The sequence below is a fragment of the Mustela putorius genome, unplaced genomic scaffold (assembly GCF_011764305.1).
Source record: "Mustela putorius furo isolate JIRA1106 unplaced genomic scaffold, ASM1176430v1.1 tig00000275_pilon_pilon_pilon, whole genome shotgun sequence".
NCBI classification, from domain to species: Eukaryota; Metazoa; Chordata; class Mammalia; order Carnivora; family Mustelidae; genus Mustela; species Mustela putorius.
The window spans coordinates 7,222,632-7,238,104 of NW_025421341.1; the positions used below are offsets into that span (position 1 = coordinate 7,222,632).

At 38.8% G+C, this 15,473-nt stretch overlaps 1 protein-coding gene across 6 annotated transcripts in view; it reads right to left on the minus strand.

Annotated features, from left to right (window-relative positions):
• Positions 1–258: 258 nt before the first annotated feature.
• The window catches only part of TRAK2 (trafficking kinesin protein 2), a 68,225-nt gene continuing 53,010 nt past the window's right edge, over positions 259–15,473 (minus strand). For 4 of the 6 annotated variants that reach the window (XM_045078559.1, XM_045078560.1, XM_045078562.1 and 1 more), the window contains 6 exons: positions 13,852–13,931; positions 13,347–13,550; positions 11,239–11,537; positions 9,455–9,703; positions 7,407–7,512; positions 259–4,450 (listed from right to left, as the gene is read on the minus strand). In XM_045078559.1, the coding sequence (XP_044934494.1) occupies positions 3,772–4,450; positions 7,407–7,512; positions 9,455–9,703; positions 11,239–11,537; positions 13,347–13,550; positions 13,852–13,931 (1,617 nt within the window). In that variant the 3' untranslated portion in view covers positions 259–3,771. Of the gene's footprint in view, positions 4,451–7,406; positions 7,513–8,110; positions 8,151–9,454; positions 9,704–11,238; positions 11,538–13,346; positions 13,551–13,851; positions 13,932–15,473 lie in introns of all 6 variants that reach the window. The other 2 variants (XM_045078563.1, XM_045078565.1) reach the window with 2 other exon arrangements.

A 15,473-nucleotide genomic window follows, 5' to 3' on the forward strand; every position in this document is an offset into this window, starting at 1 on the left:
CATTTTCTGTCTTTTCCAATTAGAGATCTGCAATGACTTTTTGCTGCTGTCATTTTGCTAAGGACACAATGTGGCAGATACACTCCATGCCCTCTGTAGTAAGATCTGTTCACTACTCATGACTACCAGGGGTTTGTTGTGTATTGGTTTGGCAAAGAGAGGTTGTTTCCTCTAGCAAAGCCAACGTAACGGAAAGACTCCGTGCAGGATAATCTGTGAAAAGAACTAGGACGGGAACACAGAAAGACAAGTAAAAACTTAAGAAGATACTCATGTTTATTATCTGATTTACATTTGACAAAGCAAAGGTAGGTGCACAAAGAGCTGTTTGACAAGTCAAGCCCTAGACAGCCAACAAGAGTGTTTCCCTGGCTGCCCCTGAGGGCTCTGAAACACCGGCTCTCTCGGCAGCTACGCTCTGCCCGTAACCCCCAGGTTGTAGACACGGGTGTTGCGCTTGGAGTACAGGCCTGTGGGCCTCTGACATCAAAGGAGTCACTACTACACACTTGCGAGCTCCCCTTCCAGAGGCTGAAAGTCCGTGTAAGCAACCAGCAAGTACTAATTATGCACTAGAGTGGCCAGAAAAGAAGAACAGACTTTGAATACTGTATAAAATATACCTTTTCTAGAGAATAAGCTCTCGTTGTGAGCTGTCTTTTGATTTCCTCCCTTTGCCCAAGTCTGTTCATTCCTGTCAAATCAAGGACATAAAGTATAAAATGTCTTAAAAAATTACTTTAACGATGGTCATGAAGTTCTCCCTAAGACCCATGCCTAAGGCTATATACATAAGATTTGGGATCATCATTAATTCAGGAAAACTTTTCATTCTGAGCTCACAAAGGTATCCCTCCTGTAGAAAGCAGGATACTCAGGAATCCCTGAGGTATAATCACTGAGAACCTTCCTGAAGGAGAAAAAAAAAGATCAGAGTTTCCTATACTGGCATAAAAGTACATACGCAGTTGATACTGAAACACTAAAATATGACAGGACTAAAGTTTAACAGATAAGCTGAGGAGAAACTTCCTATGGGGCTCCAGGTCGTCTACTACACTTTGCACAGCTTTGTTATAACAGAGAGATTCTCAGGCCATACCAAAAATGATTTTAGGTGGAAGCTTTAAAAACAGCAAACCCCAAATTCAAAGATTCATTTCTAGAGACAAGCATGCACCAGTATACAATCATTATGTTTCTGACAGAATAGGAACATCAGTCCAATTTTCGAAAACTTAAGTCTGGGTCTCTTCAATTAGATGTGCTTATTTGGCTGTGAATATGCCCTCAGCCTGCCTCCAGATCACTTTAGCATCAGTTATTTAAAAAAAAAAAAAAAAAAAAAAAAAAAAGTGTAGTAATTATATAGAATACTCCAAAATCTACCTTAGTGTACAGCTATTTACGTTAAGATACACAAATCTGATAATTTAACCCTTTGTACCACTCCCTGGCCCTATATTTTTCTACTTCCTGATGTTTCTTGGAAACTGGCAACAGGAAGATTACTTTCTTAGAGAATAAATAAAAAGCTTTAAGAATTGGCTAAAGCAAGCATCCCAGAGTCACTTTAGGAAGTAGAGACTCAAATACAATTTAAAAAAAAAATGAACTGGAATATTCTGGAAATTTAAACATCTTTAAACAAGGAATTCTTCTGGTTAGTGCCTACCATAGTCAGGGACACTTAACATTCACTTATGGACCTGCTGGAATCCTTCTGAACGTGGTATGTGGAAGGTGGGCTGACGTCAGCACGACCGACAGAAGGGGAGAGGACACTTTCACTTTCTGTTTTTAAGAAATTTAGGAAAGTTTTACTTAAGCTTCTACAAAGCATGGTAAACTCACTCATTCTTACTACTGTATGCATGTTGGTTCTTCTACCCCTTTGGGCACACAGCTCTACACGTAGGAGCGGCATCCTTGTGGAGGACCCTCTTAAATATGAGAACAGGTGTATCAATGGGACAAAAGGAGCAAGGCTCTTATCAAGAATTCTCCAGAAAGAGGCGCCTGGGTGGCTCAGTGGGTTAAAGCCTCTGCCTTCGGCTCAGGTCATGATCCCAGGGTCCTGGGATCGAGCCCCACATCGGGCTCTCTGCTCTGTGGAGAGCCTGCTTCCTCCTCTCTCTCTGCCTGCCTCTCTACCTACTTGTGATCTCTCTCTGTCAAATAAATAAATAAAATGTTAAAAAAAAAAATTCTCCAGAAAACTGCCTTCTAGTTAAGTCAGAAGAAATGAGCCAAACATTTGCAAATTAAGCTCCAAAAAGATCAGTTTGCCTCCCACTTTCAAAAACAAAATAATTAGCCCACTCCCTCATTTCTTCTCCATCATGCCTTTCATATAATGGTATTTTTTTCTGAACTGTACTGTGCAGAGAAAGCCATGTTGTCTGATGAACAGACTTTGATCGGCAATGCTGTGAAACAGATCTGTTTCTTCCCAGGTCACGGCCTTGTGTCACAATGCTGAATGAGGAAACCTAGAGTTTCACTTTGCCACTTCACAGAATTTGTTTAAAAAAAAAAAAAAAAAAAGAGGAATCCCAGAAAAAAAAGCAAAAGCTTTGACTTTCCCATTAAAAAAGTTCATTCTCTAATTCTACAGAGGTCAAGAAAAAGGCTGATGTGCTTCAATTTTACATTAAAAAAACCACAATCTGAAAGCAAGCACCTGGGTTTTACTTTAGCTTATAATAATTTAATATGCCTGAGAATTTTTGTGCAAATACACGTCATCTTCCATGAAAAAATATGCATAGCACTTTGGAAAAAGTTTAGTTGCAACTAACTCTCCCTACAAAAAAACGTACAGACATAAATACACAACATTCCCTAAATCCTATTGATTGCACTTCGGGTTTAACCCCTTCCAGCCTCCAAGGACATAAAGACAGGTAATTGTGTTCACACGCCTTGGCCACTGTCTTTATCTAAAAGAAATATTCTGAAAACAAGTATCCTTGGTTCCAAATTAACCATATTTTCCTTCTTAAAGTAAATCCTTCCTACCCCCAATTCATGTTGTTTTTTTGGAGGTGTTGTATAAAAATACACATTTAAAAATGATCTTTTATTATCACAAATACAAAAGGAATTTGGGTTGTATTTGGGCTCCCAGTGGCTCAGAGGCTTGAAAACAGAAAGCAAAAGTGAGTTTCCACTACTCTGGTTTTATGAAAAAGATAAAATTCCTTGTTTGCTACTGCTGTGTACATACCATTTGATGGATATGTAATTCAAGCAGAACTTAACAGGGTAAAACATAAGAGCCATCTCATTTGTCTCAGTAACAGATGGGGCTTAGCTCAGCAACCCTGCAGTTCAGCTTTTTATAGGCAGTGGTCGAAGCTGCTCCCTTTTTCTTCCCATCTCCTAACCGGGGTTCTTGCTGCTTTTGCTTACTAGAAGTAAATGTGCTAGCAAGTTCAGTGTAACTGGTATATTTTGATATTACTGAATTTATTGTCCAGTCACTTTTTATTCTCAAGATAGGAACACCCAACTGAAGAAGTATACTAAACCCTTCCTCTGTATCTGCCTCCAAACGTTCATGACCCATTCATTTATGCTTTCAGTTAATTAGACCTCATTCATTAGGGCCTCGTCCCAATTCTGTTTCCATTCTTCCACTTTCCCCTTTCCACATTCACAACCCGTCTGCAACATTCCTTGTCTCTCCGTCAGACCAGACTACAGGTATCAGTGCAAATCCATCCTTCATGTGTTAATTTGTCAAAGAGGTCAGTTAACTGCTGAACCTCAGTCTTCCTTCAGGATATCCATTTTCGGGGAGGTTGTGCAAACTGGGGTACCCAAGCTACCCATCATGACTGGAAGACTCTGATTCCTCCTCAGTCCACTCAATAAATTGCTCCCTGAATTTAAATAAACAGCAGAATCCGGTCTTCGAAGACCAATCTCTGCCTCTTGGCTTCTTCCATTTTCCTGTGCATCAGGGGTCTTGATCACTCTGGCAATCCCCAGTCTCTTGAGCCTGTCCACTAAGTTCATCTTCAACTGGCCAACATCAGGGGGGTTCCGGGTAGGTCTCAAACCATACATCTCCTGGAGGACTGTTTCAGCTGGTCGGGAGGCCAAAAAATTTTCGGAGAGATGCACTCGAGGCTCAAAGGGCAAAGGAGAAGGGCAAGGTGAGTGAGATGGTGAATTTGGTGGCGTCGAAGGAATAGCCAGGGCTTTAGGGATAGGCTGGAGGAGGGGGCTCTCTGAAACTGGGCTGTGATACACTTTAGCAGAAATGCCTCGCTCTTGTAGAAGTTTGGCCAAGCTCGTGGTGCTACTGAAGGTTATAGTGGAATCTCGTCGGTTGGTAACAGATTCACCAATGCTGAGTCTATAGGACATAGCAGGAGAATTCACCGCTGTGTTTGATGAACTGCTCCCACTACTTCCACAGGATAATGAAGGGAACCCAGAGCTTTGGGGGAAAAAAAAAGAAAGAAAGCAGGAGAGAGTGTTTAAAAATAAAAAGTCATTTCCAAGTCAGCATTTAAAGTAACTACATTAGTTATCTGTAGTAAATATAGAGCAACAGGCAATCCATCAGTAAGTGTCCTCTGTGGAGAGATCTGAATGAGAATTCTGATGTGTTACTTCAGTGATTTGATTGGTTAATTTTCTGTAATTTGTAACTAAGTCACTAAACTCATTGAAACATACTTCTTTTCATAGGCTATAGAAAGTTTACTCTAAGAAAACTTCTTAAATTATAACTTAAAATATATGTCTTTGGGAATATGAATAAATTTTATGATAGAAATCAAAGAAATGAAAATAATACAGAAAATAGCTGGAAATTTTTATTTTTATATATTCATTCCAAAAAGTGAAATATATCAGAGACAATAATCCAAGAGTAAATAATTGTCCAACTTTTTTTTTTTTTAAGAAAATATCATCTTTATATTAAACCTAAGATGCTCTTGTAAGGAGAAATTTTTTTAATCTTTCAATTTTATATTATTAAGAACTCATAAAAGTTGAAATTGTTAAAACTTCCATTTTTAAGAATGTTAATTGCAAACAGTTGTAGTATAAGAATATCCATGAAACAAATTTTTCTTAACTTGACAAATGTTTCTTGACTTCGAACATGTGTTTGTAGGAAAATAAAAATAATTAAAAGCTTTGACAACCATTAGAAACTTCCTTATTCTGTGTTTTGTTAGAAAGAAAAAAAAAACCTAAGAAACCACGCACTCAAGGAAATGGTGACAGAGCAGAGAAGGAACTTCTTTCGCCAATTTCCCTCCCTTGAGCAAATGTTACCAGTATTTAATAGATAAACTTTCATTTTAACACAGAATACTCAGTATATCAAGATAACAAATTTTTAAATGATTATTAACAAAGTTATTATGAAAACATTAATAAATAAACTTTTAAAAAAAAAAAGATTTTATTTATTTATTTGACAGACAGAGATCACAAGTAGGCAGAGAGGCAGGTAGAGAGAGAGGAGGAAGCAGGCTCCCCGCTGAGCAGAGAGCCTGATGCGGCGCTCGATCCCCGGACCCTGGGATCATGACCTGAGCTGAAGGCAGAGGCCCTAACCCACTGAGCCACCAGGCACCCCAATAAATAAACTTTCTGAAGTACCAATTTGTATGAAAGAAACAAAGAACAAACAAGTTTGACTCTGTGGTTAAAGAAATCCAAGTAAGAACGTCCAATGTGATGCAGCCTACAGCTCTACTCCCAGGTGTCCACCCCCATTTCCTACTTAACTGTGGAACAGACTGTCTTTTCCCAAAATGTACACTTCGTATGGTATCAACCTGTATTGAGTCCTCCCAAGAACCAAGTTTACAGAACTTGCAATCTTGTTGAAATAAGAACAATGTAGAAAAACTAAAGATATGCCTGTTCATTACAGACTTTATTGAGATCTTTACTGGATGAAACCCAAATGCTTCCCTAAGTAACTGATTTGCTCTTACATATATTATTCATAAGATTATGAAATCTTATTTCCCTCCACATGGGCAGCGAGAAAGTTAAGACTCGAATATATGGCTCACACTAGCAAGTATCTAAGACTTTATGTTACAATCTGTATACTAACTTTATTCTTTTACCCATTTTATATCCTTACTCTTGATTCCTCTATGCTTCGTTTTTCTTTGCTACGCCTAGTTAACATTATCCCAATGTCACATGTACCTTTGAAAACCACCTTAAATTCTTTTGGGAATTGGTAGGACAGAAATAGCAGCTTTGCCCAGAGGGTTCTGGCCTTTGCCCTCAGTTTCTGGGAGATAATCTATGTTGTGTCTGATACACACGTATTTGTTTAGGATGAAGGCAGGCCATACTAGATCTTGGGGTGAGCCTGGCCACATCCAACAGTTTTAGGGTAGGGGTCAGTCATGCCCAAGAGAACAGCCATGTGATTTAAGGTGGGGGCTTTAGGTCAGTGGACCTGGAGGGGAGCTCAACTATACAGGCAATCAGTCAATCAGTCAATCAATCAATCAATCATGACTATGCTCTGAAACCTCGATAAAAAATCTGGACACTGAGGCTCACCTGAGCTTTCCCAGCTGGCAATACTCTGCATGTACCATCACACATTGGTGCTAAGAAAGTAATGAATCCTAAGAATAAGGAACCCTCCCAGACTCTGACCTATGTCTCTTTTTGACTAATTTTAACTTGTAACCATTTCCTATAATAAACAGCATCCATGAGCATAATGGCTTTCAGTGAGTTCTAGCAAATTATCAAACCAGACAGTGGTTTTGGGAACACCTTGAACTTGCAGAACTTGCAAGTAGTGTCAGAAGTGAGGCCAGTCTGGGAAGTCTGGGTGGCTCAGTCAGTTAAGCGTCTGCATTTGGCTCAGGTCATGATCCTAGGATCCTGGGATCGAGTCCCACATTGGGCTCTTTACTCAGTGGGGAGCCTCCTTCCCCCTCTGCCTGCCGATCCCCCTGCCTATGTGCTCTCTCTTTCTCTCTGACAAATAAATAAATAAAATCTTTAAAAAAACAAAACAAAACAAAACAAAAAACCCCACAAAAAACAAGTGCGGGCAGTCTTGTGTTGAGGACTGTTCCCTCAACTCTTGTGGTTTAGCTTCCTCTGGGTTCAGGTGCAGCTGGGTCATTTGGTACCTCTGCCTTTGGACCAGTTACCTAACCTATCTAGGCCTCCATTTTTCACTTACACAACACATTCTCATTTGCCCTGCCAACTTCAAAGAGTTACAATGATCAAAGGAGAAGATACAGTGCGAAAATATCCTAAAGACAAATGATTGCAGAACATGAATTAAAATTCTGGGAGTTAAAATGAAAGTAATTTTTGAAATCAATTCACGAACACATATTAAGGAAATAAGTTTTAGGCCTCAAATTGCCCAGACCCCTTACCTGGGGGTAACCTGAGTAATATCAGAGGGATGCAGTATCCTACAGGTGGTGAAGGTGAAGGTCGAGTTTGTGCCTGACAGACACTTGCCTGGGTTTGAGGTTGCAACTGAAGTAGAGATTTTAATGGAATCAAACAAAATTGAAAGACTAGGTTAATGATGTAAAACATTCATCATTATTTATTAATTAAGCATTAGTCAAGGGTCTTTTGTACAAAAATCACCAAATTTGGAAATGAAATATACATAAATACTGTATTAGTATCAGCTGGCTAGTATATAGCTGAATCCTTCAATACTTTAAAACTGTAATTCAAAAGGATTAAAAATAGGTTAGAAATAAGAGAAAAACATATTCTGAAAAAAATACATTAATCTCCCCTCCCCCCACGCTATCCCCAACAAGATCTAGTCATTCAGTCTTTCTAGCCAAACCCTCTACTTCTAACAGTTCTCAAAGTGTGGTCTGCAGACCCTGTGGGAATCCACAGGTCATAGGTCAAAACCTTCACAGCGATGCTGAGATGTTATCTGCCGTTTTGACTGGGCTGGCATTGCACTGTTAGTGCAGAAGCAATGCTGAGAGAAACTGCTCCCTCCTTAGCACCAATCAAGGCAATGGCACCAAGCTAAAGCGAGCTCTGCTAATATCCTGCGCGGCTGCCCACCCACAACAGTTGAAAAAAAAAAAAAAGTCAGACTCACATAAGGATGTCCCGGATGAAGGACTTACTAAATCTTGACCCTGCATCATAATATTGTGTGATTAAAGGGGAAGTGAGCATTAAGCACTCTGCTGCATACCAAGATAACAATGGTTATCTAAAGGAAACGCACATGGGCAATGGAGTTGAAATTTTCTCTTCCAACACCAGTTTTACTTGAAAGAACAGCTAACAAACTATGGTTATTCAGACTTGACTGTCTGGCAGAAATTTTGGAAATGAAGGTAGTGAGCCTATCTTTTCAACAAAAATAGCTTACAGGATTTGCTGTCAGTGACAAAATTTCATCTTTCAAGTGGAGTTCTGGAGCACCCCTATCCACCGTTGAGAGCTTTAAAGCTTCCTAATACTAAAAAGATTTATCTGATGAGCTATGTGGTGATATTAATATAATTTTAATATATTATATAATGAAATACATTAAGATTTGGAAGATCTGCATAACTCAGTGAACCAGTATTTTCCAAATGACAAGTGCATGATATTATAAAATCATGCATGGGTAAAAGAGACATTCGGAGTGTAGGACAGACCCACAGATTTTGTAACTAAGTATGAAAAGTTCACTGGTAGGTTTTTGGATTCCACATTGCTATAAAACTTAAAGAAACTACCACCTACCAAGTTTTGGTGTAATATCAAAGAATTATCCACAAATACCTGAGGAGGCTATTAAAATACTCTCTCCTTTTACAACTACAGATCTGAGTGAGTCTGCATTTCCTTCACACTCTTTAAGTGAAGCAACAAATGACAACAAACTTAATGCAGAAGCTGTACGAAAATCTAGCCATCTTCTTTTAAGCTATAAATCAGTGACTTGCAAAACTATAAAACAAAACCATTCTTCTCAAAGAAAACAGCTATTTTTCATAAAACACATTATTTATGTTAACATGTAATTATTATTTTTAAATCAGTTAATAAATATTTTGGTTCTTCCTCAGTTTTGATTCCCAGTATGGTAAATATCAATAGATACAACCCACAAAGACAAGCTGTCTAGAATTCTCAATGATTTTTAAGGGTATAAAGAGATCCTGGCCCAAAGGGCTTAGGAACCACTGACTGAACTGATCTTTCTCTGACTCAGGCTGGCTAAGAGGTGGGATGAGAAAGGCTGCTGATGCTACAGATCTTTCTTCTCTTTAAAGAATGAGTGCATTCCAGTTAGTTCTCATTAGTTATTAATTAATCAACCATTATTAATTAACTTATAATTAATCATTAATAATTGGTTAATTAAGTAGAAGTGGTCCAGTGGCCCTCCTGGAGGTCAGAATGCAGAATTCCCGGACCACGCCCCACGGAGCACGGTTCTTACCTGTCACTGGACCACCAGCTGAAGTGATGGCTGGAAGGAAGATTCCTGGTACTGGCGTGGATGCTGAAGGTTTCTGTTCCACTTGGAAAGTGATACCTTCCTCTTCATCCTCTTCTAAATCCGAGAGGTGATAGACGGCATCCTTGGGCAACTGCGTAAAACCTTTAGTGATGACTCCTGGTCGTGGGTCAAGAATGGTTCCTAAATTTGGTTGGGCGAGCTGCTGCCAGTGGTGCAAAGTTTGTGACCCTGAATGTGCAAGACCAAAAACAAAAAACAAACAACAACAACAACAAAACCTTATAAGGCACGTTTTAAATTTCCCACAAATATTCAATCTCGAAACAGAGGCTAAAATCGTATGTGCCAAAAAGTAAGGATAATAATAAAATGACTTATTTAGTCTTAATATTTCAGTAAAATTTATATGAAGTTCTCCGTGACAAGATGCTGAAGGTATGGATAGTAATCTTTCTGTTTCAAAAAAAAGGGGTGAAAAAGCCAAGACAACAGCCTTAGTGGGAACTAGGATGCTGAAGCAGTGAGGAGAAGGAAGACAGGTCCCCTGGAGGTGGGGTTGGATTGTCCCAGGTGACAAAAATCAATACTTCCTTGGCTTGAAACCTGTGCTTATGAACTTCGAAGTCAAAAGCCAGGCTTCGAGATTGAAAGACACCTGAATTTCAGTGTTTTTTTTTTTTTTTTTTTTGTATTCTTCCCCACCCTGCCCATGACTCTCCTCTCCCCAGGCTCTCCAGGGACAGTACGGAAGTGAAGGAGATGCTAAAAGGATATATCCCCGTGGTTCCTGTCTGAGAAACCTGGCGAAAGGCCAAGCACCTGCACCCACACCGTCCAATTATGTCACTACACACATTTCACCCTGCAGTGGGCAGCTCTGACAAGTATCTGCCCTGATCATTAGTGAGTGAAACTAACTTACAGAACCCTTGAGTCTGAAGGGTCTTCAGCGATTACCTACTCAAATTCATCTAAGGCAGATTCCTTTATGATCATAACAGAATCATTTGAAGGTAATCAGGGTTCCTTAAAACAAATTTATTTTGAATTCAAGTTCTGTCTTAGAAGGGAAAAGGAACTGAAAGGAAATGATCAAAACTGGCCAAAAAACCAAAACAAAACACCAAACCAACCAAGACCTACATGTCTTGAAGTAAATGACACTTCTGGGTAAAGAACTCTTTTTTGAAAAGGAAGGTAGAGATGAAGTCTTACATCTATATTATTTTTATTTATTTATCATATCCCATTTCTTTTACCATGAAAACTGTATCAATGATGTATCTCAGGTAAGGACAGGAAAGGATGCTCCTCCTTCCTCACATTTATGTTAAAAAAACACTGATGGCTGATGACTTGGAGAAAGCAGATCTCTTCATTCTTTTTCCACAAAGTACCCTAATGGACTTAAACCACACAAATGAGGTTTAGGGGTAATAAAGGTATCTCCTGCACATAGTCTTCTTATAATTACAAGTTCAATTCCAGGAAAGGGAAAGGCTAATAAGCAACGTGGCTTAAGAATGGCCCTTACTGGGGCGCCTGGGTGGCTCAGTGGGTTAAGCCTCTGCCTTCGGCTCAGGTCCTGATCTCAGGGTCTTGGGATCCAGTCCCACATCGGGCTCTCTGCTCTGCGGGGAGCCTGCTTCCCCCTCTCCCTCTGCCTGCCTCTCTGCCTACTTGTGATGTCTCTCTCTCTCTCTCTGTCAAATAAATTAAAAAGAAGAAGAAAAAAAAAAGAATGGCCCCTACTGATTTATTACCTTCAAGGGGCTTGACAATTTGTAGTTTTTCAGGCATAAAACCTCGAAGGCAACTGGCACTGCTGAGGTCTGTGATCTCCGACTGGTCAGTGCAGAGAGAGGCAAGGCTCTCCGTGGGGGTACCACAGCCACTAGCCGCTTCTTTCTGGTCTGCCAGAACCTGGATCTTCCGCTCCCATTCCTCAGCAAAGAACTGCTTCTCGCTTAAGTAGTTCTGTCGCCGCAGACTAAGGCGATGCAGTGCTGTAGCCAAATCAGTATCTCCAGATGGTCCTGGTTGACCCACCTTCTGTATGTTCCTATGGGAAAATCATTCACTGACTAGATCTGTAAGGGTGATAAGCACAACCTAGACATCTCTTTTCTAAAATGGTGAATGTTCAAGAGACTGATCTTAAAGCCATAGTGTTTTTTTCTTGGAGCTTAAGAATACAGAAATAATAACAAACCAAAATCACTAACACGATACATAATTTTTTACAAATCATTTCAAGCAACTTCTGACAAGCAAATATATACTTACTTTATGTTTACTAAGTTTTCTATTTCATTTAATTTTTATATTGAAGTATAATTAACACACAATGTTACATTAGTTTCAGGTGTATAATGTACTGATCTGAGAATTGTAAACATTCCTCAGTGATCACCATGATAAGTATAGCCACTTAATTTATGAAACTACAGCTATGACTATCTATAAATTTAGTTTAGGCAGCCGGAAAAGTAAACTATATATTGCAGTGAATCTACAATACCACTGATTCTAAGAGGTACTATTACTTTATTTTATGTACTACTAAGAGAGAAAAAAATTCTACCCAGTAAACTATGATATGCCATCCTCTATGAATATTGCAGAACATTAAAAAAAAAAAAAAACCTAAGATTTGTAAATACTACACTTTCATAGTTCTGTGAACACATTTGCTCACTTTTTAATATTTTTGAAATTAGAGGTTTCTTACAATTGATATCAAAAGAAAAAGTACCAAGCTAAGCTGCAGGAGCTCCTGGCTACTAGACATGAATTCAAAAAGAACTGTTCGCTGATCTCCTAAGGTAATTGTGTACAATGACACAGTATTGACATTGACACTTAAAGCTACTGTAGGTACAAACTGAAAGACAAAAAGAAAAATCCAGGGTGATGGGTCATTTTCTCTGTTTCTTCTTTTTTTTTTTGCAACACAAGCTATTTTTATTTTTGAACCAAACAAATTGCACCCATGGACCAAACCTGTAGTTTACAGAAGTGTGACCAATACCCTTCTGTGAAGTGATAATGGGCAAGCTACAAAATGACTTCCCTCAAACTATACATTGAAAAGATATAGTACCTATACTACAAGGTGACTGTTGCCAGGATTAACTAATATTTAGCTCCTAGTCTACAATTAAGTGTTCACTAATGCTAAGAACTCTACCCCATGTACTACTGATAACAGCTAGTACTTCATATGTATTTGGTATGTTCTAGGATCAATTTCTGCATTAGGGAAGATTTCTCTCAGATGCCAAACATCTACCTTTCAAAAGTCTTCTGCTGACTTTCCAGTGATCCTGTTTAACTCTAGTTACATGTACGTAATTCAGTAAGACGAATTAATGAAAACTGGGAAAAAATCTAAGCTTAAACAAAGAGGAAGTTAAGAGCGACCTAGTTTTCCTCAATCGTTACTCAAGCTTTTGATTTACCCTAAAGGCACCAAAACACTTGAGATAATGAGAATGGGTCATCAGTGTCATCTGATGCTATGCGTGACTGCCAATGACCTAAAGATTCAAACAAATCTGACTCAGAACATGAAGATTTAGACTCACACTATGCCACACTAAAGAAAAAAGTAGTAAAGAATTTTATAGTTCAATGCAAGTTCCATATTGAATGTACTTAATTAAATGCAGCCTTTTCACTCTAAAAACTTTTATGAAGTCAATGATCTGTCCTACAAATAATGCCATAGGACATCATTACTGAATGAAAAACGGACAGTTCTAGAACCTCCTTAGAATAGCACAGAACAATGCTGGAATGTAAGTATGTGAATCTGGTATGTCAATGCTATAAAAATTACAGAATCACTGCCATGATCTATGTTTCTTACTCTGAAACCTCTTCTGAGTTGCTCCCCTGATTCAGGAGGGTTTTTTCCTCTGTTTGTTGTAAACCGGACTCAAAAGGCTTTGCTGTCATGATGACACTTGAACGGTTGGAGCCTGGAATGGGAAGCAGAGCTGGAAATGGGACGGAGCGGCCCCGGGTGTCATTGGCAACCTTGACAGTGTCAAATACCCGTTTCTGTTGGGCTCTGTCAAAAGAGAAGCGTTCATTATTGCCACTGCCCGTCACTGGGGTGCTTTAGAAGAGACCTGTATATGCAACTCATTAAAAATGAAGCCACCTTGACTAGCCTCTAAACTTTAGGAGAAATTATTAGAAAGTAAACTTCAGGACAAGAGAGTGCTCTTACAGATGTGAGCATTATGAAAGAAACCTTGAATACTAAGCAGATTCACAACCGAATCTCAAAATACCTATCACTTAGGACTGTGGCTTCTTTTTAATTGCATCCCAATGCTTGGGGAATAATGCATGTGATCTGCACTTACTTTTGTTTAAAGAGAGAAGATTCCTCATCCAGACTCAACTTTTTACGCATGGTCCCTTCAATCTCAGCTGCCAAAGATTCCTAAGAAAAAGAGTTTGAGATTCCTATAATAATTATGTAAGAAGCCTGTTAGGAGAAATGAATTCTCCTTAAATTAATTATTAGAGACTCCAGAATCCAATACATCTGGTGTTAGAATAAAAGAAAACACAAGAAAATAGTCACAGGCCAAAATGCAAGGAAAAAAGAGATATTTTGGATATTACTTTTTACAAGAGTAACTTTTAACAAGAACCAACTTCTTTTTCATGATGTATTTTTAGGAGGACAGTGGAAAAAACCAACATGATAAATAGAAAATATTACATAGGGAGACACAAAAAAACAAAAGGTCTGAAAAGCTATAAATCAAAATGCCAATAATGATTCTTTGGAACTTAGGATTTGATGGTACTTCATAACTTCTTTTTGCTTCTTTTAATTTCTAACTTTCCTAGCTTTAAAATGTAGAAAAAACATCCAAGGAAAAATAAGCAAGTTCCCCCTTTCCCTGGTCAGAGATGAGGATTCAGCTAGTATGGGTGCCATGCTCAGTGAAGCTGAGCTGACAAGGGCTAGAACTGGAGACACTGGTGTGAACTCGTGCTTTTAAATATACAGAGATAGAAGAACATAAATATGGATGGAGACATAGATATTGATGTGTTTGAGTGGGTATATATGTATGAATGCACATATATTTCCTAGCTCTATCTGCTGAGCGGGCCTAGACCTAATAACACTCTAGTGGCAATGGATACATAGGACCAGATCTTGAATTCTAAGTATCTTTTCTCATTAAAACTAACCAGACCTCCCTGGAGAAATGGCTGATTCCAGGACTGGTACAAGAAAAGATACGATAAGTTTTAAAGGATATCCCTGGCCACATGGGAACAATTTGCTCCATATCTGGAATAATTTGAATAACAAGTATCAAAATAAAAAAACAGTAATAACAGATTATAATCTACTAACTAAAATAGGAATCCAAGAGTCCACATGGACATAACTAAATGAACAAATGAATAAATAAATGAGGCAGAAATGGGGGCCTTGGTAGCTCAGTCGGTTGAGCGTCTGACTCTTGATTATGGCTCAGGCCATGATCTCAGGGTTGTGAGATCAAGCCCTGTGTCAGGCTCCATGATGGATGGTAGAGTCTGCTTAAGCTTTTCTCTATGCAACCCCCAACACCAACAAATAAATAAATAAATAAATAAATAAATAAATAAATGACACAGAAAGGCTCTGACAAAAGAATGTCGATTAAGGGCGCCTGGGTGGCTCAGTGGGTTAAGCCGCTGCCTTCGGCTCAGGTCATGATCTCAGAGTCCTGGGATCGAGTCCCACATAGGGCTCTCTGCTCAGCGGAGAGCCTGCTTCCCTCTCTCTCTGCCTGCCTCTCCATCTACTTGTGATTTCTCTCTGTCAAATAAATAAATAAAATCTTAAAAAAAAAAAAAAAAAAGAATGTCGATTAATGTCAAAAGAATGATGGAATTGGAAAATCACCATTTGGCAATCATCATAGTAATAACTGAGTTAGATATAAACCATGACTGAGTGTTAAAACTAGTGGAT